Raw genomic sequence first — 25686 nt, 5'->3', positions numbered from 1 at the left:
ATTTTACTTTATTCAATGAGGACATCCCTAAAGGGTCGACTATTTGGAATGGTATCCTGAAGGCCAAGGACCTGGCTAAGGCGAGGATCTCTTGGAAATTAGGCAATGGGGAGGATATTCAGTTTTGGTCTGACAGGTGGTTATGTCAAGGCCCACTTTCTAACAACCCAATATTTGAGAGATGGGTGCAAGAATGCACGGAGCTATATGGGTTTAAAGTAAGCAATTACAGGGTTGGTCAGGAATGGAGAGACCTTTCCCTCATTTTCGAGGATTTGAAACCAATTATGACTATGCTTAACTCTTCGATCCCTAGTAATAATAAGGATGAGCTAGTCTGGAGGGATAATCCCAATGGAAGTTATTCTGTTGCTTCTGGCTACAACTCTCTCTGGGGTTTAAAGGAGAAACCCCCTTGGGAAGATGCCTGGCTCACGAGCCTCACTCCAAAGATCAACATATTTTATTGGCTGGCCCTTCAAAACAAAATCCTAATGCAAGATAATCTCATGAAGAGAGGCCATGTTATGCCCAGCAGATGCCCACTCTGTAAAAACCAGTCTGAGTCGGGAAATCATATCTTCATTCAATGTGACTTTGCTAGGGAGGTGTGGAGTTCTCTTAATCAGGAATTGGAGATTCTCTGGTGCTGGCCGGATAACCTTATCGACTTTTTCAATCATTGGAAAAGCCTTTGTAAAATTTCAGGCTGGCAAGATAATTATGTCTGGTTTTTGCCTCACTTTTGCTGGAGCATCTGGAAGGAAAGGAACAACATAATTTTCAAGGATAGAGAGGAGTCGGCAATAATTATGGGAAGGAAGATTTTGAAAAACATAAAAGAAAACCTTCAAGTGATGAAGGAGGGGGAAGTTGATATAGGGGACAGGAAGACGATTAAAGAAAAAGACAAGATGCCAGATGGATTCTACCCTCTGAAGGGTGGTCAAAAGCTAACTTCGATGGCGCTTCTAAGGGCAACCCAGGCCCCTCTAGAAGCAGTGGAATTATAAGAAACAGTTTTGGGGAGGGGATTGCAGCCTTTTCTCTCCCACGTAGAACTCGGACCAACCATTTGGCTGAAGCCAAAGCCACGTGCAGTGTAGTAAAGCTGGCTTTTGAAGCTGGTGTTTCCAAACTTTGGCTTGAAGGGGACTCTAAAAACATAATTAACAATATTAATGGAATCTGCCCCCCCCCCCCCTCGTGGTCGATTGCAAATATAATTAATGAGACACGTGCCGCCCTCACAAAATTTGAGAAGGTCCATGTCACTCATGCATTTAGAGAGGCAAACCCAGTTGTTGACTAGTTCACTAACAAACGGGTGGGAGTAGACAAAGAGATGACCTGGCATTTCGGAAAAGATTTTTTGATGGAGGCTAAGTCACTAATCGAGCTGGAGAAAATCCACGGAAGTATGGGTCAATCTAACTGTTATCATGTTTAATAAAGAAAGATTGGAGGTTGGCACGAGCCATGATAAGTTTCTTGGTTTTCGTAATCTCAAGGGATTTTTTCCATCATTTTGACACGTTTGGAGGATCGTTATCATTTTCTCTTGCTATTGTATAAGAGAGGCGAATGATCACGAACCCAATAATAGAAACAGAGCCAAAATCTTGGCTAGAAAAAATTTGCAGAGATTGGGGCTCATGAGAATAGTTGAAGAAAAAATGGATGTCATGACTAGAGAACAAAGTAAAAAGGAGCCGGTGGGTGAAGTGGAGAAGTGGAAGAATATGGGCAAAGTCTGGAAAAAACTGCAAAAGAGCAGGGTTGCGATTTTTTTTGAAAAACTCCATGGTTTTGACCCTAAGGTCACTAACAGCATGGTGAACTCTTGGAACAATGGCAAGGTCAAGGTGAATGGGGTTTCTTTCCAAATCATAGAGGAGGTGGTTGTGGAGGTCAGTGGTATCCCTATAGAGGGTTTCAAATTCTACAGGGACAAGAAACTTTCGTCCAATGCAGTCAAGGAGTTCGTGAAAAAATTTGCAGAGATGAACAAGCTGGAAAAGAAAGAGTCTTTCTATGTGATGGAGACTATAAAGAAGTTTTGGAGGTATGTTTTATATGCCCTCATTGATTATGTAACCCTGGACCCTAGGTTTGATCAGGTCAGAACTCACCATTTTGTGATTTTAAATCATTTTCGCCATAAGAGTAGAATTTCCATTCCCTTTTACCTTCTCACTTCTATGAACAAGGCAATCTCTAGTTTCAAGAAGAAAGCCACTATTAACCCTACTTTGCATGAGGTTTTATTGCTCCTCATCCATGAGCATTTCAAAGCTCAGTCTATATGCAATAACCCTCCTCAAGTTGAGGATGTTGACAAAGGCAGCTCCAACTCTTTTTCAGACTCTGATGACATTGAGAGCATTAGCTCGGAGGAGGAGAATGTTACCTCAGGAAATAAGAAAAAAAGTCAAGACAGGAAACAGTCCATAGCTACAACTCCCAGCAGGAAAAGCCCTAGGGATCATGGCCAAGCTCAAGCAAAAGAGAGTTATGCTGAGGAGGAGGAGGAAAAGGATACGGAAGATTTTGACAATGTGTCGGATGAGGAGTTAGAAGAGGAGAAACCTGGGAAAAAATGGAAGAGGGAGGTAGTGAGAGTTGAGGAGACTAGAAACCAGAGGACGGATGATATTCCTCTCCCCCTCTCCCTTGTCCAATCTCAGCCTCCTTCAAAGGAAAAAGTGAATGTCATCACTGGTGAGAACGAGGGGGAAGTGCAGGTCAATAACAGAAGAAAGGCCTGGAAAAATTTCAATGTGAGGACTGCTACTATGGGGATTTTTAGGGAAGTTATGAACCCTTAGATCCTAGTGGACAACCTAGAGGAGCCTAGGCTCAATGAGCTCATAGACCTAGCTATCCTGGCCATTTCAGACAACGCAAGGGAGACTGGAATGAACCTTCTGAATAATGACCGCAGTAGTATGATTGACAACTTCAGATCAATCAAATGGCTCTTCCATGAGCTGGAGGAAGTTAGAGAAAGGGTATCCCAGATGGAAAGTACTAAGAATAAGACAAGTATTGACAGCCAGGAGAACCAGGATAACAGACAAAGCTTAAATGAAAGGAGAATTAGAAATCTTGAAAACTACAACCACAACCTGTCAAGTTAGATGATTTCTCTCCTGAGTTCGATGAATGACAACATCCAATCCCTTGCTGGTAAACTTAAGGACAAGGGCTTCCTGGTGGAGGAGGGAGGACAGAACAGGGATAAGGCCAGGTCAGATGATGACAAGGCCACAATCAGTACGTTCACCAGTATGGATCAGAGCATGGAGAAGGTCCAGGATCAAATGGCAAAGGAGCAACAAAAGATAGTCGAGGCAGCTCAAGCTATGCAGGAAATGGAGAAGATTACTGAAGACTAGTTTTCTTGTCTTTTGTATTTTCTTCTTTCTGGCTTTTGGCTTTTGGATAGACTTTCTGTAGGCTGCTTTAGTTTGTTTGTTTTCTGGCCTTTTTGTGGGCCTTTGTTTTGGGCTGGGCCTTCGGGCTTTTTTCAGCTGTTGGACCTCTATTTTGGTTGGGCTTCTTTTGCTTATTATCAGCCTTATTTTTTGTAAAACTTATGGGTTTTAGGATCCCTTAAAACTTGTTTATCTTATCAAAAAATTTTCCTCTTTCAACCTCTACAATACTTGTCTAATATGCTCAAGATGTTCTTCCTTAGTCTTGCTGAATATCAAAATATCATCCAAATAAACAATCACAAACTTACCCAAGAATCTTTTTAGAACTTCATTCATCAACCTCATGAAAGTACTAGGTGCATTAGTCAAACCAAAAGGCATAACCAACCATTCATACAAACCATCTTTTGTCTTGAAAGAAGTCTTCCATTCATCACCTTCTCTAATTCTGATTTGAAGATAGCCACTCTTCAAATCAATGTTGGTAAAATACTTTGCTCTGCTTAAACAATCCATTATGCCATCCATCCTCGGCATAGGAAACCTATATTTCACTGTTATCTTGTTAATGGCTCTGGAATTAGTACACATTCTCCATTCTCCATTCTTTTTGGGTGCTAATACAATAGGTACAGCACATGGACTCAAGCTTTTTCTGATCAAACCTTTCTGTAACAACTCATGCACTTATCTATTCAGTTCTTCATTCTCTATGGGTGTCAATCTATATGGTGTCATGCACTTGTCTATTCATTTTTTCATTCTTTATGGGTGTCAATCTATATGGTGCTTTTTTTGGCAAACTAGCTCCAGGAATCAGATCCATACAATGACTTATACTTCTCACAGGAGGTAAACCATCAGGAATATCATTAGCAATAATTTCTTTATACTCATTCAACAACTCTGCAATTTCTTCTGGTACTTGGTCAATACTACCATCTATCACTCAGTCACCACTGATTGGCACTCGGTTAATATTTTTTTCTGGCACTCGGTCTCCAATGACAAAACTCAATTTTCTTGGAATTATAGCAAAACAAACCTGATTCTTCTTCACTTCCTTTTCAAATTGTTTCCCATTAACCATACAATTTTTTTATAGTAGTACAATTAACCTCATCTAGAATTTCGATCAAAGGCAACAACTCATTTACCCAAAGAGTATATTGATTCAATCTTCCATCATGTACAACATATCTATCATATTGCCAAGGTCTACCCAAAAAAATATGACAACAATCCATGGGCATAATATCACACAAAACTTCATCAAAGTAATGTCCAATTTTGAACTTTACAAGGCATTACTCACTTACCAATATCTTATGCTCATCTTTGATCCATGAAACATGATAAGGTTTGGGATGTTTCAACCTCTACAACTATAACTTTGTAACCAGATCTTCCGATGCCAGATTTGTAGAACTTTCATTGTCAATGATCACTTTACAGCATTTTTCAGCCATCTTACATCTTGTCTTGAAAAGACTTCTCCTTAAAATAGGTTCCTCATCACCTCCCTTATTACATAAGGTTCTTCTCACCATCAAATTTTCTCCAACCTCAGGTCCACTTGGTGAACTCTCAATGTCTTCTTGAATCATAGCATTTCTATTATTCTGCCCACCTTCAGAAAATCTACATTCAAAGGATCTATGCCCTTCTTTGCCACATCTAAAACAATTACCATGAAATCCACCTCTAGAAGAAGAATTACCTCTTCCTCGATAAGAATTAGTGCCTCCTCAGCAAGAGTTACCACTTTTCCATTCAGTCTTTCCTTTGTCATCATTCTTCCATTCATATTTGTCTTTATCCTGTATAGAACTACCAGATCTGTCACTTTCTCTATAAGATCTACCTCTGCCTCTCTAGAATCTACCACATCTACCTCTCTGTCTTTGTTCATGCTTCTTTGTCAAGATCTCCTCAACTTTCAAGGCATACTAGTATGCTTCTTCTACACTTTCCAAGTTCACAAAACTTATTTCATCTTGTATTCGAGATCTCAATCCATTAATGTACCTTGCAATTTTCTCAACATCATCATCCACATGTCCAGATCTAATGTCCAGTCTATAGAATTCCTCAGTATACTCTTTCACGGTCATGTCTTTTTGCTTCAAATTTTGCATCTTTCTCAACAAGCTAACTTGGTAATCAGTAGGAAGGAATTTTTTCTTTACCTTGTTCACCATCTTTGGCCAAGTTCTAATCTTCTCCTTTCCTCTTCCTTGTCTATCAGTTTGCAAGTGCTCCCACCATAGTGATGCATGATCTTTCAGCCTAGTGACTGCAATCTTCACCTTTCTATTATCAAGAGTGTTTTCATACTCAAAGAACTTCTCCATATCAGAGATCCAATCTAGCATAGCATTGGTATCCAATTTTCCATCATAAGGAACAACTTCTACAGCAGGTTTTGAATTTTCCCTAGACAATACTCTCAACAATCTTTCATCATCTTGATCTTCTTCAGGTTCTAGATTATGGTTTGGTGTTGCTGCTTCATCATCACTTACATCATCAAGATGTGCTCCTCTCCTCTGGGTTGTTTCCATAGCATCTAATTTGGCTGCAATTTGTTTCAACTGATCCAATATAGCATTATCAACATTATTTCCTCTACCATGAACCATCTTTACAAATCAGGTTCCTGCAAGATCATAACCCTCTGCAAGTTATAGGTCAAATCCGCAGATTTGCCACCCTACAACCAAATCCAAATCAGGTTCTACATGATCCAATCTCCACAAGGACAAACCTCAAGCTCTAATACCAACTAACGTAGGCAGGAGGATGAATAACTAGGGCCAAAGGCTCACCTAGCTATCCAAACCACCCGACAAGAGTTAACACAACGAAAATGAACATAAAGAACAGCAACCAAAGGAGAGAGAAGAGCAAATACTTCTATTGATTCATCAAAATATCTTCATACATGCCCAACTGTGAGGCCTTCTAGGTTACGGCCAATAACCAATACATTCACATTCAAAGATCCAATTGCAAATTCACACTTTTAGTTATGCTCCCTCATCTTCTTTCAAAAACTTCTTCTCTCCAAAAACTTATTTTCTTCCCAAAACTTACTTAACTCTAGGCCTAAACTCTTTATTTATACTTGCCAAAATGGCTTACAGATCATTCTAGAACATTGCATAAGAGGAAGGCCGACACAAGATCCTATCATCAAATTCATGATCGAAATTAAATACGCAAGTCGGCTCCCACTAAGAACCAAAAATAGACAACTCGGCACCCACTGGATAACTCGACACCCACTAGGAAACTAGCACTTGGCATCAATTGGCAGCCACTGGAAACTAGCACTCGACATTAATTGAAAACTGACACTCGACATCACTTGGCATCAACTAGAAACTGACACTCTACATCAACTGGAAACTGGCAACTCGACATCACTCGGCATCCGCTAGATATTGGCACTCAGCATCAGCTGAAAATTGTTCACTCAGCATCAATTGGAAACTGACACTCGGCATCAACTGGAAACTGGCGACTCAGCATCACTTGGCATCAACTGGGTAACTCGGTACATGAAGGAATGCTACAATAACCTAGCACATGAAGAGTGCTATAGTAACTCGGCACATGAAGGAATTGAAGGAATTGCTAGGCACATGAAGGAACTACTAGGTGAACAAAATGAGCAGGATAAAAAGGCAACCCAAGATGCTCTTGCATCAGTTAAAGAATTCATGACATGCATAGGTCTTACATTTCCTCGTCCATATGCATTTTCATATTGTAACTTGCATTTTAGTCTAACTATAATAGTGTTTGTCTCATCAATGTCTCTAGGCAATGCATGTTGCACTTTGTCAAAATCGACAAGAACATTGATTACTATACCATTCAAGCCATATTCTACTCTTTTGTATGTCAATTGCCTTATCTATGCAAAAGCAATACGCAAGGAGACAAGTCTTTCTTCTAGGCTAGTTAAGGTTTGTACGACAGGGATTCATTTATTTCGGCTTATGTTCCATGGAGCAGCATAATCAGGGAGACTACCATGTACAATGGCATCTACACAATGTTTGCAAATTAGTTCACCTATTGCAATTATCTTTGCAGTTGGTTGAAGAGAGAGCAAAGAGAAAGCATTGACAAATGCATCAGTGACTTTGCAGATGTCTTTGTTGAAGCACAACATTTTGTAGATTGTGCATGCTTGAGTTGGTGTATCATTGATTTCTTGTAGATATTTTCTAATTGATTTCTCATGTGTTTTGTTTAGTGTAGTTTGATATGGATAACTTGTAGGTTGGTGTGTCATGCATGGCTTGCAGAAAACGTATTTCTTCTTAACAATTGTAGATGTCTCTTCTTCTTTCATGATATTGTTAGTGTTAATTGATTGATTGTTGTCCATGTTTGTTGACATTTGTTGTCTATTGCAAATTGTTTCTTTCAAATTTCTAAGTGAACAATGAGTCTTTAAGTTGTTTCAGGCATAGTTGTAATATCTGCAATGATTGAGCTTTTGATAAGAGACAGTCTTCTTTTCCTCATTTTTGTTGCAATATCTTTATCTTGCAACAAATTGTGTTCATTTCTTTTTGTTTGATTCAATATTTGTTCCTTTGGTTGGAGCAGTTCATAATGGCAATGACCTGTGCCATTTTTAAAACAAATCAAGTCAATGCTTGTTCTTGGTTCAACACAATTGCAATAGACGTGAACTTTATTTAATGGATCTAGTTGCCATATGTTTATAGCTATATTGAAGATGTATGAAAGCCATAGCAAGCACGATGCACAACCTTCTAGGTTGCTTTGGGCATATTGTATTCCAACCTTGTTGATTAGTGTATGTGCTTGCAGGAGGAGTTTGTTATCTAACATGGAAAATTGCCTGTACATATGGAAGCAGTGCAATGAAAATTTGTTATTTACTTTTAATGCATTAGCTAATGACTGGGCCATGTACAATCGCAAGGCAATTGCATTAAACTAATTGTCAACCAAGAAGGCAACAGTTGCGAACATGCTTTCACCATATGGAGAAGCAAATGTAGCGAATTGTTTTAGACCAATGCAAGCTAATTCTTCCTCAGTTATGTCTAGAATATTTGTCATGGAGGATGATAAAATTGGAATTTTTTGTTGCATAGTTTGTAGTGTATTGTAAGTACTTATTCTTGAGAAGCTAGGTTCATAGTGCCCAACCAATGGATTAACATCATGGAAAAGAAATGATATAGTATGATGAGGTGCATCTTTTCTGAAATGGAGGTATGGTTTTTTCTGTGTTAATGACCAAATGCATATGGGTATGTCTAGCCAAAGAGACATCCAATGAATACAAAATGTGTCACCCCAAAGGCTTGATTCACCCAAAGGGTTGATTTCAGTTGCTGAGAGTCGCATTTTCCACAAGTATGTGGCTTTGTCAGTTACTTTATGCAAATCATAAAGCAATGAAGGGTGAAGCTCATGTTGAAAAGACGTTGAAGCTACATCACAACCATGGTGGAGCGAGTGCAAGAAATGGTTTACAAAGTTCATTAGATGTATATCGAGAATGAAGCAACACTTGTATTGTATCAAACAAACAATCACCAATGTTGAAGTTAAATGAGTTGATTCGAAAGCAATGGACATCGCCAAGAGCATTGTCAATTGATTTATTTTGAAATGTGCCATTTGATTTGTATGTGACTAGTATTATTGGAAATTTTGATGACTAGTTTAATGTAGTTGGTGTAGCTAAAAATATGTTCGTCATTTAATGAATGAAACAAAGATGAAGTAGTAGTGGGTTTAAGATAAGTACAATATACATTAATCCTCCTACACCAGCCCTTGCAAGATAGTCGGGAAAACATGTTGTCAACTCTAACACTGGAATGACAACATGCTAAGTAATGAATTAGAAATATTGATTAAGGTAATATGTTGAATACTATCAACACATTTTGAAGAAAATTGTTTTAGTGTTATTTTTTTGACAGTTCTTAGTCAATTTTATTATCAACAACAAAATATAGAAATATCAATATGAAACATGTTTTGGTTAGATTATCTATTTCTAAAACTAGAAAGGAATATATTCCTAGTCAAAAGTCATAAGGACATTTCAAGGGTGATTTGAATCAATAATGGTGGCTATAAATTGAATATGACCATTTCATATAAGTTCAAATTTTCTCTTTGTTATATATTATATAGCAGTTCATAGTTACAGGCATATGATTCATGGAAAAATAATTCTTTATAGCTATAAGCCAGTTATTAGATACTATGTCTACAAACAAAAGAATAAATGGAATACTCAACACAAGACACATAGTTTCTATTAAAAGGTATTAATAGCAAGATATAGTTTCAAGATTTTCACTTGAATAAAGGAAGATACGTGAATAATAAGGAATAAAATGTCAGAGGCTATAAAATATAGTGCCTTCCGAGCCATATTTGATAAGCAATGATGGAAATGAAAATATATCTACTTTTTATCAAGATTTCTAAAGCAAACATATATTCAGGTTATATAGTCGAATTGTATTTCATATGGCTAGGTTGTGGTCATGTGTCAATATATTGATCATATGTCATATAGCTTTTATGACATGTTATGACAGGAACATCCTAATTTCAAACCTTTGGTCAATATCGATAATTTTGACTAGTTTGGTAGCCAAAAATTTTGAGGGTCACAAAAGATCCTAGGTGCAAGCAACATATGAGCCACCACATTTTACTTAACTCTGAATTCATTAATTGATACTATTACGGATAGTAGAATAATGACTGGTTAATAGAAAAAACTAGAAAACCAAATAACATCTGAACAAAAAAGTATTTCAGTTGGCTTTGTCATATATGCAACCCGCTTTTGTTGGGTATTAAAGAAATGGGAGAGAACTGACAGGTTTTCGCTATTAGTTTGTTTCAGGTTGTTTCCCCTATGTATGTATTTTACATCAACAAGAGCCTCTAAAGGAATTATATTGTATATACCAAGCATTGGAAAAGGTTGGTCAATGATAGTTGGAAAACTATGGAATGATTTCTCTAGTCAAACCTAATCTTCTAGAAACCCTTTCTCACTACATTGACATCATTTTTTAACATAATTTTGTTGACAAACTAATAATTTTGAAACCCTCTCCTATCTTATTCACAATATTTCCAAGTAAAATCTGCTGAGAAACTAACAACTAAAATAGACATTTAGATGGGACCTATCACATTGATGCCATTTTCTAGCAAACTATAGTGAGAAATTAACAATTAAAATGGGTCTTAAATTGGTAATATTCATCAATGTTTAAAATATATGTAATAACGTCCAAGAAAGAAATGGGACTTCTTTTTTTAATGTAAAATCGATATATAATTTTAGAGCCAACTAGTTAGCTAGAATTGGAAATATCTGAATAATGGAAGAACTACAGAGATGGAAAAGATGGAATACCTTCAATTCAAATTTGAAGTCTGTCACTTAAGTGGATCTGTTCTCTATTTTGTTATTAGATATAGTCTTCTAATCTGTTCAACATAGAGAATTACATAATAAATTAAAGTAAGAATAAATCTAATCCAATATCTATGACGAATTTTTTTATAGATTGGTTTATCTAATAAGATGCATGCATATAAGCATATGTAAATTAAGCTCTTTTGAAATTAGAAGACATTAACAGGAATATACCCAACTTTTCTTCTGCCTACTGAAATCTGGTACTAATCTCTGTAGAAGGCAAGGACTCCAGCTTGGCATAGGCATTGTTTGCATTTATTTGATTACTAAATTTGAAATTGCAATTTATAAAAATGCTTGGTCCTATGGAAAAATAATTCATTTCTCTTATTTCTATGGAGGGCATTTGTAGCAAAATGTTGATGTACGGTAATCTAGTAATATATTTGCTTATATTCTTGAGTTGTCTTTGACTAACCGAGCTTATTCCTACCTTAGGGTGGTTTATTTCACAACTAACCAGAACATATTAGAAGCAATATCTAATCAAAGACAAAAGGTGTACATCATTGATTCTGACATCATGAAGGGAATGCAATGGCTACCATTGATGGAAGCTTTGGAAAATGAAAACTACAATATTGCCTATCTCAAGATCAAAGTCCTTACATGAGAAGATGAGGATGATGATGACAAGGACAATAATGAAGATGGTGATTTATCTTTGCCCAAATAGATAGAAAGAAGATTGTGTTAGCATGCAAGCTCAATTAGGATTCTATTTTCATTCAAGAAACCCAATTGGAGAATCTAAAGAAAAGGATGGACTGGGAAGAGGATGAGATAGTGATAGTGAATTGCTTGTGGGGATTGCAACACATGTTGCACAGGGGTAGAAAGAAGTTGTTGGAATTCATAGATGGTGTGAGGGAGTTGAATCCAGCAGGTGTGACATTGGCCAATGGAGCAAACTCCATGGGAGTTGATAAGAAGATCAAGTTCTGAAAGCGTTTGTTGAATGTATAAGGAATATTTGTGCATAGGAAGGGTCTTTTACAATGCTCATCAACATGTATTTTTTCTAATATAGGAAATTGAGGACTATGCAATATTAACCCACTTTGATAAAGCTTGCATAGTCATTCCAAGAATGGAGAGGTCCTCTACAGTCTCCATTGAGGTGTATGTTCTCTAATATCTAAAGTTTAGCCTTATGTAAGAGGTAACTTTGATAGACTTTCAAGTCATTGGAAGGAAATTTGCATGGGAATAGAATTTACAATCCACATCAATATGTTTGTTCTCTAGCATAGAAATTTTGGCCTTGGCAACAAATAAAAGGAATAAATTGTAGTACTTTAGTAAGAATTGAAGCCCAGATAGTAGCACTACCCTATAGTCTAAAACTATAATGATGACAATATATCTGTTGCAGGGAATGCAAAATGTACTCCACCATTTATAAGAGGTTAGCAATGGGCATGTTTTTATAATAGAAAAAATCTCATCTTGCAATCTGTTGCTTCTTTTATTTCTACTGCAGCCATGGATTAGACAACTAATGATTTATGACAACATACATAGCTATCAAAAAAGTATAAATAATTAAATTTAGTCACCATATAAAATTGATAAAAAATCTACCATCACCAATCTAAGCCATACAAACATGGGATGAAAATTGATACCTATCTTAAAACGTTATGCAATTTAAAAGTCTAATGTTCAAGCCTGACAAGATAAGACCTTACTTGTAACATTCAGACTACTAATTGTGTATTGAAGTTCTTTGACTCCACTGAATCAAAAGTTGGAGAAATATATAAGTCCATCGAATATTATTTTTTCATGTATATTTATTTTATAGAAATTTTCTTATCGAGAAGTCAGCAAAGACGAACTCAATTTTAACAATCCAAGTATATGAAGGGGAAAAATAGATATATGCCTAGTCATATAAAGTATGAAAACAAAATATAGTACGATTCTAGATATAGTATACATAGAAAATATGTGAAAAAATGGTATGCATACCCCTTAGATATGAAAGAGGTTAAAGAAAATGAGCAGAGGTGTATGATCCCATGTATATAATTTTTTCTAGTATATCTATATTGTACATGTACAATTTTACATGGTGTGCAAGCCTTGGATGAAGAAGGCTTATCAGTACACAGGTAGTTGGAGAGGCTTTCTACAAACTACAATTCTTGTTAGCCCATGTCCAAACAACGGAAGGAGATTTGATAGGGAATGAAATATCTATACAACCTTACAAAGGAAAAGATGAGTGTTGACATGTCTAACTCCAACTTCTAACACGGTAGGATGAGGAGGACCTATTTTGAAATTTGTACAAATGTTAATTTTCAACCAAAATTTCAAATGCAGTAGATAGAATAACATTCAATGGCCATTTAGAAATTATTGTCACTATTGTTGGCAGGTTGTAAACTAGCATGAAGTTGAAGAAACGACCTATGTTCGATGCAAAATTCATCTTTTACATGATTGAGGAATTACTTCATTTCATGCTCTTTGATGGTAGTTATTTGAAACATTTGATTTTAAAAATTCCTATTTATCATTAGAACATTGTCATTCTATGTCCATCTACTATTCTATTTTGAACGGAAATTTGAGGAACTTGTTTCTTAAGCATACAAATTAGATTTCAATCAATATGAATGATGGTAGACAATAATCCAGTGAACCCCTTTTTAATTTTGTGGTGGACTAGCTACCAGCTCTGACTTAATGATGTCATTATCATTAAATGCATAGGGAAGAGAAGGAAGTAAAAACTAATTAGTAAGGTATTGACTTGGAAGATCATATGAAAATTGAGACTAGGGATTTTGAGGAAGAACATGAACACAATTATGAACAAACCATTTTAATTATTTTTCGAAGAGACTCATCAAAACACGGATTAAATGTAAACTAGACCATTGTATAACATTTTTTTCCCCACAGCTTAGACATTGGACTAAATCCAACTTAAATATTTTAACTTCATCTATATTATACATTCCTAAAAGCAAAAAAGACTAACAAAGAAATGGCCAGAAAAGCTACTGAATTCAATTTTTATAGAAAAGATGGTACACATACGATTAGTTTAAAAGCTTCTATGAGTAGTCACTGCAAGGGAAAATGAGAAAGAATAGACATCAATAAAATGTACATTGAAAAGCCTTGTCAACTTGGCAACAACAACAAAACTCTTCAATAACTAAGTATGATTCATCACTTTACATTGAATGGGTAGATGAAAATAATTTACTGTCGATTTTTTAGATGCTGATGCCTAAATAAGAGCAGTCAAAAAGTTCAACAAGAATGGGACTATGTGCATTCTATGAAATGACCTTTAGGATTTTACAAACCGACTCTTGATATTTGATGGGGGAATGGGAGAACCATTGACAAACAAACTAAGTTAAGCGAGGTGATTTTTAAATAGAAAACCTTTGTGTTGAACCTTCTTGATCAAAAATTTGCACTCTTATTTGCTAGACATAGTGCACCACATACCCTTTAACGTTGACTTAGAGAGGAAAACATATGAAATTACAAGGACACAAACTGTAATATTTTGATTCTAGCTATGGGAAACATTTGTAGGGTTACAAATAAACACAAAAACCTCCCAAGGGTTGCAATACTCTCCATATGGAGGACACAAAACAAGGAGGCTATCTTTGAATGGAATCCAAAGAACAAACACCTAGAGCTATCTCTCTAGGCCAACCATAAATAGCTCCTATAAGGATTTGATGAGAACACAATTACCCTTGTGGTTTATCCTCATGAGAAGTAGGCTATAAAATGATACAACTCATGTCCAATGTCACAGACATTTGGATGATACTAGAAAATAAGTAACACACAATAATATCAATTTCTAAAAGTATAATCTGACTATCTAACAAAGGATTGTGCAACCTTGGTTTTAAACAAAATATCAAACAAACAATAAAAGGAAAATGAAAGAATCGTGCAATCATGTGTAAAAAAGAAGAAGCTTGGAAACAAAATTTAAAATCATAATCTCTGATCCCTTATCAGTACAAGGAAACTATATGAAACAAGTTAAATATTCACTCTTCCATAAATGTCTCAGAAAACTATTAGATACCACCGACACAAATCCTAAGACAGATTTAAAATAGGCATATGAGTCTCCCCAAATTGCTAATTGTGATCCTCAATATTATACTTGAAATATCTATAACAGTTTAGACCCGAATCATGATAAAAACTCCACCCTACAAAAGTTTTCACATAATTTTGCTGAGATAAAACAGTTAAGGTTGAAATTTTCATAATCATTTTCCTAAAGAAATTTGAAAATCATAACCCATGATCCCTTATAAGAATAGGGGATCTCTATGATTTATGATTAGAATCCAAAAGCAGGAAATGGGATGACACACCTTTGCTTCCCTCCCAGAATCTACACACTTTGTCCTATAAATCCATATACCCTATTCTTTTCATAGAAACAAAATGCAAGATCTAAAATTAGAACAAACTAAACGCATAAGACGAAGAAATCAACATGAGTAGATAGCGGCCACTGACGACTTTTTTTTGCCCTTTTTTCTTTTAGACACTAACTAGGTAACTTTGATCAATTTTAAAATGGAATTCATCATTAAAAAGATGAGACGTATGGAAGATGCAGCCAAAGTAAAACCTTAAAACATATTGTAGGAATGGACGAATTATAGACATGAGAATTCGAAATACCTTCAATTGAATGTTTGTACAGGTCGGGTCATTCGTAAAGCTTCAGGGGTTTCTTTTTACTATCCAACGCTCCCTCTGGTGTGCTATCAAACTCTAGAACTTGACAGTTTGAACAATAGAAAAGAGAACCCAGTTATCTATACGAGAAGAAAATTTGCAAGAAAGAAAAATTAAAAAGGACAAGGCAAATTGGAAAATCTATACCAAACCAATGTCCCAACTTCTGACTCCCACAAACGCAAATGCCCTAGTTTTTAGAGAAGACGACAGCGAAAGCTTGGAAAGTCCAAAGATCTCCATCCTCTACTCTTGAAATTGTGAAGGCGAATTAAACTCAGTTGCATCATTTTATTGTCACCCTTGAGATCGCATTTACCTGCAACTTTCACTGGAACATTTATTAATAATAATAACAAAAGTTAATATTGAAGCGTGTAAATTGCCAACTGGCTCTTTGAAATGCCCTCGCTCGTGTTCTTTTATTTGATTTATTTATTGATTATTTTTAACAAAAACAGAATTACTAACAATAAAACCACTAGGAAAATGATAGCCGATGAATAGGAAAGCAAGAAAATTTCAAAAAAATAGAAATTGAAGACATTAAAATAGTATAAGCCATATCATATTTTTATTTTCTCTATGGTCGAAGAAATGTGAAAGTAGGATTAATAATTTTTATTTTTATTTATTATGAAAACAATACTCTATGCCTTTTAAAACGCAAGGACTAATAAGTCAAGTTCCTTTCCATTGCATCCTAATTTCCACTCCTTCGGCCATTAATAAGAGGGTCATTATTCATACTAGGTGTGATTGATCCCAGAAAGATCTAGGCCACTCAAACCTATTGTGGATCGTAGTTGCTACAAGACGAATGATGACATTTGATCAATAAAATCCTCACTCTTAGTAATAATCACATGTCATTATTCTACATTGATGCTATCATATAGCCGAATCTATCTGATTGATCCGACTCTGAGTGGTTGTGGCAGTTGCAAATGGAAATAGAAACTCTCACCTTCAAACACCTCCCATTCCTCTCTCTCGGAGAAATATGCAAAATAGCTAGTCTTTCTAAGGCTTGGCATGATTAAAAAAACCATATGGGGATAGGCCATATATTTGGACTCACGAATCATACATGGTACCAAGCATAGTATAATTTTGTTTTGCAGTTTTAATTGTCCATTCTTTGCTCTATATGTTATGTTTCTTTCCATATTCTTAAAATCCATATCATACATAAATCACCCCCACTTATAACCTAATTGAAACTCTTCGATGGGCCTATCCACCAGAATTTACACCTAGGTACTCGTTCAATTTTAAAAGTGGCTTTTCGATCAACACATGCCACATTAACAGAAAAGAAGATTATGCAAAGCTATGCTACTATCTCTTTATGAGGAATAGATTCATATGGCAAAGATAGATCATATCTTAGAAACTATCTATGCCCTGAATTGTTCTACACTTTTCTATATAGTTGTTAGAAAAGGTCAACTCTGATAATAGGCGAAGAGGTTCACCATATAGCAACTAGATGTCAACGCTCTGCATTTATTTCGAGACTCTTTCAAATAAGAACTATTGTGTCACAAGGAGAGGGCCACTGTTCCAAAAAAATCACTAAAAAGGCAACGAAAAAAATTCAGCTATCTTCATGGCTTGCAGCAAGTATTTGGCAGCTTACCTTTGTAATACACTAAAACAGCTCCCAAATGATCTTGAAAACACAAAGATCTATATCCACTCCAACAAGCACCATACATGCTCCAATAGCAATACCACTAACTTTACATCAAGATAAGCACTTGTGCAGAAAACATGCCTCAACCAATCAACCTGTGGTTCCTACTAGAATTGCCACATCCAATTCACACACCAGTTCATTCCATCATTTAAGGCATCATTCTACAATATCCAAACAAAATAATCAGCACGACAATCAATTGGGCCCATGAGTCTTGTGGTGTGCCAAGTCATTGCATTATCATCGGGGATGCACTAGTAATTGATTACACTCTACTGCTGTAGATAAGAAACCAATGAAAGAAATTGTTCTCTTCAAGGAGAAGATTTTGTTGGTGTTTGAAAATGTTACCCATTTCCAATTACCCCGATGAGAAAAAAACATATCTAGGGGCAGCTAACTCCCATTATCAACACATCCATTCAGACACCAGGCCAACTATAAGGCTATACTCCTTCTGCACTTCAAGCTCTACAAAACCTAGATGGGTGAACCTACAGATTCCTTATATGGTACCAGTTGTCAAAGCATACACTGAATCTTATATGAAGCAGATAAAACCCTTATTTCTCCTAAGAACTCATGAAATAACACAAACCTACGACAGCTAGATGCAAATCTATAAATCTCATAAGCTGAGTGAGGGCATTCTATGATAACTCTTCAACATGAAAGGGAAAAAACATTTGATTTTTGATGTTGATTTCAACAACCCTCAGATATGCAGCAGTGAGAAAGTAATGACCCTGTAGCTGATAAGTGCCTAGTCCATTGGGCAAATTCATGGATCACAAACATAAATATGAATATCTGAGACATGTGTGTATCTTCAGATATAGATCTATCTATTTAACTTGTAAATAGACATCTATGTTCAGTTTAAAATCTCGTTCTTACATGATATCCTCCTCAATAAATCTGCAACCCTGTTGATTTCTATGAAGCATTTACACAATTCTTTGAATTATCAGCAACAATGAAACAACATACAGTCTTAGGGGACTGCAACTACAACCTAAACTCTTTGTTCAGAGATCGTAAAACATTGAAATTCAATGAGAATGGAGACAAGATTCAACTGAAACTTAATTATCTGCTGCTCTTTGCATTATTTCCTTGAAAATATACAATCATATGCATGAAATGAAAGACATGAAACAACCTAACAGGTCTGAACTATCTGTATTTATCTTCCTACTGCTGTTCACATGAGAGAAATTGCTGAAGAAATATGTGGTATCACAGTATAGGAACATATCAAAACTGGACCCAAAATCTGGTATCTCAGTAGTGACTGGTTTTTCTCCAAAAAACTAGAACCCTTACAATGACAGAAAGAAAGAATGATATAGCCCAGATGAACTCCCAGATCTGATATGCAATTGCCAGGTGTCCACTTGAAATCCAATCTTCTACAACTGAAAAGACTCTCTCTAACCTCTGTCTTCAATCTGATTTGATTTTCATCTTTATACTCTAATTGATTTACAAATATCTCCTCCTGAATGATGAAATCCCTTATTTGCTAAATATCTGATTCCTTATGAAAAAGCCAGTGAAAATGAGTTTTTACTAAGTAAATCTGAACCAATTTGACCCTAACTGCATTTTTACTGTGTTTTATCCATATTTAGCTCATTACCATGCCAGAAATCAAAATTGAACATTGACACCCGAATTCGGTTGCAATCTGGAATTCTGAAAGAAAACCTCCTGTAGCTTGAACCAGCTACTACCTGTGCAAAAACTGACTCCGGAATCGAATAGTTCGTCTTTTCCCGATTCCGGCGATATATAACATCGCTGATTTCAGCTTCCAAAAACCCACTAAAAGTCCATTTGAAAACAGTCTCCTCTGTCATGGCACTCATGTTTGCACTTTTAAATTTAAAATTGGAAAGTTTTAAATTTATCTAAAGTTAAAACTTTAGAAAAAATATCCCCATTTGAAATTCAAAATTTCTGACGTGCAAACCACTTTTTGGAAATAATAATTTAAAATTATTACTTTTTGGCATTTCAATTTTTCACTATGCTTTTCTGGGCCCACTGGGCGCCACCTGGGCTGCCACATGGTGGCTCTTGATTGGCCGGCCTATTGCTTCATCACCTGCCTACCTCGCTCCTGGCCCGGGCCCCACCGCCAAGTGGCGCAAGCCCGCATTCCCGCATTATTTAAACCGAGCGCAACTTCATATTGCGGGGATGCGGAATGCGTCGGATCAATCCACGTGTCGCTTTCTCGTTCAATCGTCGTTTTTGGTGCCACATCAACATTTCTGCACTTTCGCTTAAAATATAAGTTGTGACACAATGATGTCACCTCCAGCTAACATCTAGGTTGGGTCCCGCGCGAGGTTTGCCTTCAAAAGGCCTCTTTCTCAATTCATTACATACTGCACACAAGATATTATTTAACGACTTTAGAAGTCTCACCCACAGGCAATGTGGGATATATGCCATTGACCGTTTTCCACTGCCTGTGCTCTTAGCTGAATCGTTTCTCCTAGCCATGGCTTACTTCAAACAATGCGTGAGCTCTGTGCATGGAGTCTTCAATACTGGCGTAAGGAGTTTCGATTTTCTTTTAAAGCTGAGCCTCCATTCTTATTGCGTGGGGCTCTTTTCTATGTTTTTGCATGCAAGCCTACAGCTTCTTTTAATGTCGTTGACTGCCTGGAAAGGCATCTTCCCTTCGTTGCTGTTCTGGCACCTCATTTATCTACTGTGAGTTCTCTCCATTGCTAGGCGTGAATGACCTTTTGCAAGTGGAGGGCGGCTTTCCTTATTCATGGCAGGAGTTCTTTGATTGCGTTTTTTACTTACCTGCTTGGCGCTGCCTTCCTCCCATGGCAACATGACTTAAACATGGTTGCTTTGTCATGGACGGCTTTCCTTAGAATTTGCATGATCCTTTATCAATATGTGCCAACTGCCCCCTTTTACACTGGGCATGGCCTTCCCTTTGACCCTGTCCTCCTTTAAATGGTGCCTTTGCATCGTTGATAGATGCTTTCTTCTGCTATGCGTGAATGGGTTGCTTGACTGCAGGGTTCTTCTTTAAACACTTGGGGTTCCTTGTTTTCTCTAAACTAGCGTCTTTTCTAATGTTTAATCTTCTTGTTCTTCACGCCTCCCTTGTCCTCACGCAGGTTCTCTCTTCTTGCAAAAACTGGGCTATTCCTTTTTAACATTGGTGTTTCCTTGGTTTGCTTTCTGTTCGTTCAACATCTGCGGCTTCACTCCCTAGCCGGCCCCTTTTCTTCATCCTGCACGTGACTCTCCTTTGTGAACAACTTCCTTTCCTTGGGGACTTTGGATGCGGAATTCTTTTCTTAAAACATGGGAGACCCTCTTTACTAGCCAGCTACTCTACTTCTTTATGCTTTGATGGAGGTCAAAAGAAGCTTTAAATCAGGATTATTATTAAATTGTTCGATTGTAGTTCCCCGAAATTCTACTTGATTGCCACCATTTAATTTCAAAGTTTCTCGACTTTTGGTCCACTTCATATGTTTTATGCTTGTAAACAAACTTGACCATCATAAAACTTGTAATTCCATCCGCTGGATGAATCGACCTCCTACTCACACCTCGAGCTCTTCAACACATGTTTTCTCTCTCCAAGATGCATGCTTCATCCAGAGATTTCAGCAGCTTGGTCTTGACAAAAGCTAACAAAATGAAGTTGTTTCGAGAAGGCCCGTGAGACTGACTGGCATCAACATACTGGGCTTCCAAAGTGAGAATCTCCATCCAAATTAAGTCATACACAAGACCTTCAAACTCGCCATTTAATTAATTAAGAGCTCTTACCTTGACCTTGAGATTCTATAAACTCAACTTTAATCAAGCAATCAAAGTAAATATCCTCTTTAAAGATCTTTGACTTGCACACATTTATCAGTTCTGATGAAATCAGTCGGACCCCAAAGTGGGTCCGGCTAAAAAAAATTCGTTTTACGTACAGCTGATCTATAGACTGATCCACAGACCCTCTCGAATTGACTGGAGTCAAATTTGATCACAAATTGATCGTTGAAAACACATTTATTCTGCTCTTTGAAAACTGTGACTTTTTGATGACAAGGCTCGTAAGCTGTTCTTAAAAACTAATTCAAACATCTGACATAACTCTGAAACTCAAGGTATATCATCCCTCTGACACATTCAACAGCCCTGTCAGATCTCATAGTATGACAACATCGGGATCAAAAGATATCGACCCCTGAAGTTGCCAACTTAAATTCACCTGCAAACAAACATGTCAGAAAACCATTAACTGGGTTTGGATTTGGCCTAGAAAACTGGGCAAACAGACACTTGGAAAGACGAAAATTGGGGCATTAAAACTCTGTCATGAGGACATTATGGATCCACGATCTAGGCTCATGACGAATAACAAGACGCAAATGGAAATCGTCTGAAGTTGGCTACCTGGATTTGCAGGACAGGAAACAATGGCAAGATAACAATTTTTACAAATGGAATGACCCCATAAAAGTGTGCAAATGGATTCGTCAAGATTTGAAAACTGGCACACTTGTAGTATTTTCAGTGGACAACACAATGGTACAATCCATTCGATCTTGCCAATCATGGATTTCAAGTTATAACGCCATGAACAGGGGTACTGACAAATCTGCAAGTGCTGACATCAGTAAAACTTTAGAAATCTCGTTTGGAATCGCGTTTGAAAACATATCAAACGGATTCGTCAAAAGATGAAACCTGACACATAACAAGTCTCTGACGTGTACAATGCAACGCAAAAAAAAATTTCAACATTTGAGTCAACTGGTCAAAAGTTATATCACGTCAAACAGGGCTTCCCAGAATTTTGAATATTTTGCAATTGTGTGAAAACAGTAAACTACCAACTTTGAGGGATTCAAAACCTAGTCAAACGGACTCCAAACGACTCGAAATCTAAAACATAGGTTATCATGTATGGATACTAGACACTCTCAAAGGGGTAAGTCATGACGCATTTCTGGGTGCAGATATTTAGGTGCAAACACAGCCTCCTGTCGCTGTTTGACACGGGCAGAATTGCAAATTTGACAAATGCTCGATAAAGGACTCCGCCAAATAGCTCAGAATGATGATCTATCTTCATGGAACAGGTAGACAGGCTGAATGGAAGGTGTTAGAAACATTAAACACCATTTACGCATTAACTCAACTGCGAGGTACATAGGCTTCACGAAGCATTTATAGGCCTGAATTTTTCAATAGTGCTCAGAATTGACCATGCAATTTTGAGGGCCAACAGATTCAATTCCTAGCAGCTTTTGGTCTCCATGCATTCTCACATCTATAATATAGCTTGCATATATAAAAGATAAACAGCCATACGCGTTTCTCAAGGATATGCCATATTGGGAATAGATAGATGAGTATAAATACGTTCTCTAATTAGTTCTACATCTTTTACCTTTGCCAATTTAATTGTCTTAAGAAGTTTCTACATAAACCATACTGCTTATTTTGATTCTCATATAAAAATTGTCCACTGGGAATCTAAGCATATGCCCCAGATCATTTTCAAGGTTATAATTTTAAGGCTAGTTGAGTGAATTTAAACAGAGTTGTTAAACTGCTAGAGATTTTTACGTCATCCATATAACAAAATAGGTAGAGGTTGGGGAAAGCATTGGCACAGTCAAAAGAAGCTGTGAGATAGCATCCTGTGAAAGTAGTAGTTTTGGTGATAGCAGAAATGAACTCCAAAATGTTCAATGAGAGTCAAAGAAGGTGATTCTAATCTTGTTGCGTACAGGATTATGGGCAAAGCCCGAGACTAAACCTTGGCTGCATTTTCATCTGAAAAAATCATCAATTTACAATTACTGTTGTTAGATATTCTTTTTCAGCGACAGTGTATAGAATTAACTCAGCCTTTTTACATGTTGGTTGAGTTGTCTATCAAGATTTTTTCTGCATGTTGATTCTCAATAAGTCACTATGTTTATGATTCAGTAGTTAAAATTAAAGCTGAATATCACTCACTGTCTACCAGATATTCATATATGAACGTTTTTTAATCCAGCATTCCTGATTGAAAATGTGATTCAATCAATTGCATTGCCATCGGTTAATAAATTGTTTTTAAAAAATGGCTGCACTTTTTCATGTTTAAACTAAGAACTAGAATTATTTGCTATGAATAATTTCTCATTAAGTTACTATGTCTATGATTCAGTACTTAAAATTAATGCTGAATATCAGTCACTGTCTAGCAGATATTCATATATGAACGTTTTTTAATCCAACTTTCTTGATTAAAAATGTGATTCAATCAAATTGCATTGCTATCGATTAATAAACTGTTTTAAAAAAAAAAATTAGAGGCTGCACTTTTTCATCTTTAAACTAAGAACTAGAATTATTTGCTATGAACAATTTCTAGATTAACTGAAGAAAAGTGCGAGTCAAAATTGATAACAAAAGTTTCTACATTTCTAATTTTCATTTTCAAAAGAGAGCCATACACAAGACGATAAATTATTACCTCTTGAACAGATCATTAGAGTAAAGCGCAAAATTAAGGAAAATAACTGCATCGCAGCATCTGACTGACATGCTCAAGATGCACTAAAATAAGCCTATCTTATCTATTAATACAAGAAGATGCATTATCAACCCTTCTGAACTAGGGTATGAGTATGCCTTGAATATCAAACTTTCAGTCTCAAGTTTCCTGCAAGTACGGTGAGTGAGATGCAGCGAGCAGAGCAGCTCCAATACCTGAGCCGTCCCTTGAATGTTCTATAACCACTCTTTCTGAAGCCTTGCTTCCAAGCAATTCTGTAACAGTATTTTCCAGAAACTGTCTGAAAAGATCATAGTGCTCATAGAGCCCACCATCCATCGCAACAACAGTTTTTTTCCCCTCTTTAGTTTCAAATACATCTCTCCCAATTTTTTTTAAAATCCCAACAATTCCAGCTGCTCCCAGTTGGGCACCTCTCTCTGCTATAATCCGACAAACCTCAACAACAATTTTGCGTGTCTTCAATGAAGAGTTTGGGATCTGGAAAACATGTCAGGATACAAGTAAACAAAAGCTTGACCTCCTGAAAACTATTGTTAAATGGAGAGCAAGCTAACCTCAAGGAAAGAAAAAAGAAGCATGAAATTCCCTCGTAGTTGAAACTTTTGATAAAATTATCATACCCCCAATTTGTCCTTAAGGATTCTGCCAACCACTTGGAGATCAGAAGAGGTGTCACTGTGCATAATAGACATATGTGGAGTGCTGCATATGGCAAAGATCAACTGTAAATGCAGTGGTTGAATTTTACACATTACAGTTGGAACAAAGAATAAACCATGGCATGGTACATATTGTTTTTATTTTATGTCAATTTCCTTTTCATTCAAATAAAAGATTTAAAATCTGCATAAGTAAAAAAACTATTTCGTAGAAAAAATGAATTAAGCCCTAAGTTAAAAGCTATATGGCTGCAGCACTATACCACATCATACTCAAAGGAGGTCTTGTTTTTGAATTATATCAATAACCAATGTTGACAAATCTTCTCACGGTGAAAATAATCTGTGATCACTGATAATATAAAGCACAACAAAGTTTACTTAAATGCATTCTATAAAGGAAGGATTCATAGTAGGCGACAGGCACAGTTTTTTTCTTTTGCTAAGATACCTGCAAACTAATGTGTTCCAATTCCATTCTGGAGACTAATAAGCCTTGGTTCTACTATTTCACATTCCTACCTTGCATCAGAGAAATACAGGTAGGCACAGATGCTTTCATCAGAGGAAGTTTTCTCAACAATCTTCCAACCCCAAATTTAACAACGGGATCCCAACACACCTGCTCAACCTGATTCCAAGAATCCTAAGCATTTTATTTGCATTGCAGATGATACCTGGCAGTACATGCCAGATGGAATTACTGCTGTCCTTGCAAATATCTAAAACACATGTCCAAAGAAAGCAACTGGTCAAACAAGGCTTTAATTGTGAGTAGACTTATGTGATAAGAACCAATATATAAGGCTGAAATGGCTTGTACATTAGAACTTTTATATGCGAGTTATAGAATGCTCTTTTTGACCTTACCAAAACCTTTCCTTAGAACCATATGTTTATATTACATACTACAGGTCCCTATTTGGAAAGACTGAAGATGTAGCGACAACAAAAATATGCTATGTTATATGATCAATCCTTGTGCAAGAGAATAGCAGCTAACCTCTCTTTCTTCCAAGGATGCATGATTCAATGAACCTGCAAGACAATAATATGAA

At 36.5% G+C, this 25686-nt stretch overlaps 1 protein-coding gene across 1 annotated transcript in view; it reads right to left on the bottom strand.

Moving 5' to 3' along the window:
- Nucleotides 1-23850: 23850 nt before the first annotated feature.
- LOC149551895 (hexokinase-1-like) overlaps nucleotides 23851-25686 on the bottom strand; it is a 55172-nt gene continuing 53336 nt past the window's right edge. The window contains exons 8-9 of the mRNA XM_089787398.1: nucleotides 24590-24671; nucleotides 23851-24446 (exon numbers count right to left, since the gene is read on the bottom strand). Of these exons, the coding sequence (XP_089643524.1) occupies nucleotides 24105-24446; nucleotides 24590-24671 (424 nt within the window). The 3' untranslated portion in view covers nucleotides 23851-24104. The remainder of the gene's footprint in view (nucleotides 24447-24589; nucleotides 24672-25686) is intronic.

This window comes from Cupressus sempervirens, chromosome 6, assembly GCF_028749045.1.
Source record: "Cupressus sempervirens isolate cs-2001-9-10 chromosome 6, ASM2874904v1, whole genome shotgun sequence".
NCBI classification, from domain to species: Eukaryota; Viridiplantae; Streptophyta; class Pinopsida; order Cupressales; family Cupressaceae; genus Cupressus; species Cupressus sempervirens.
The sequence above is the reverse complement of the archived record's forward strand: the minus strand, read 5'-3'. Positions and strand labels throughout refer to the sequence as shown.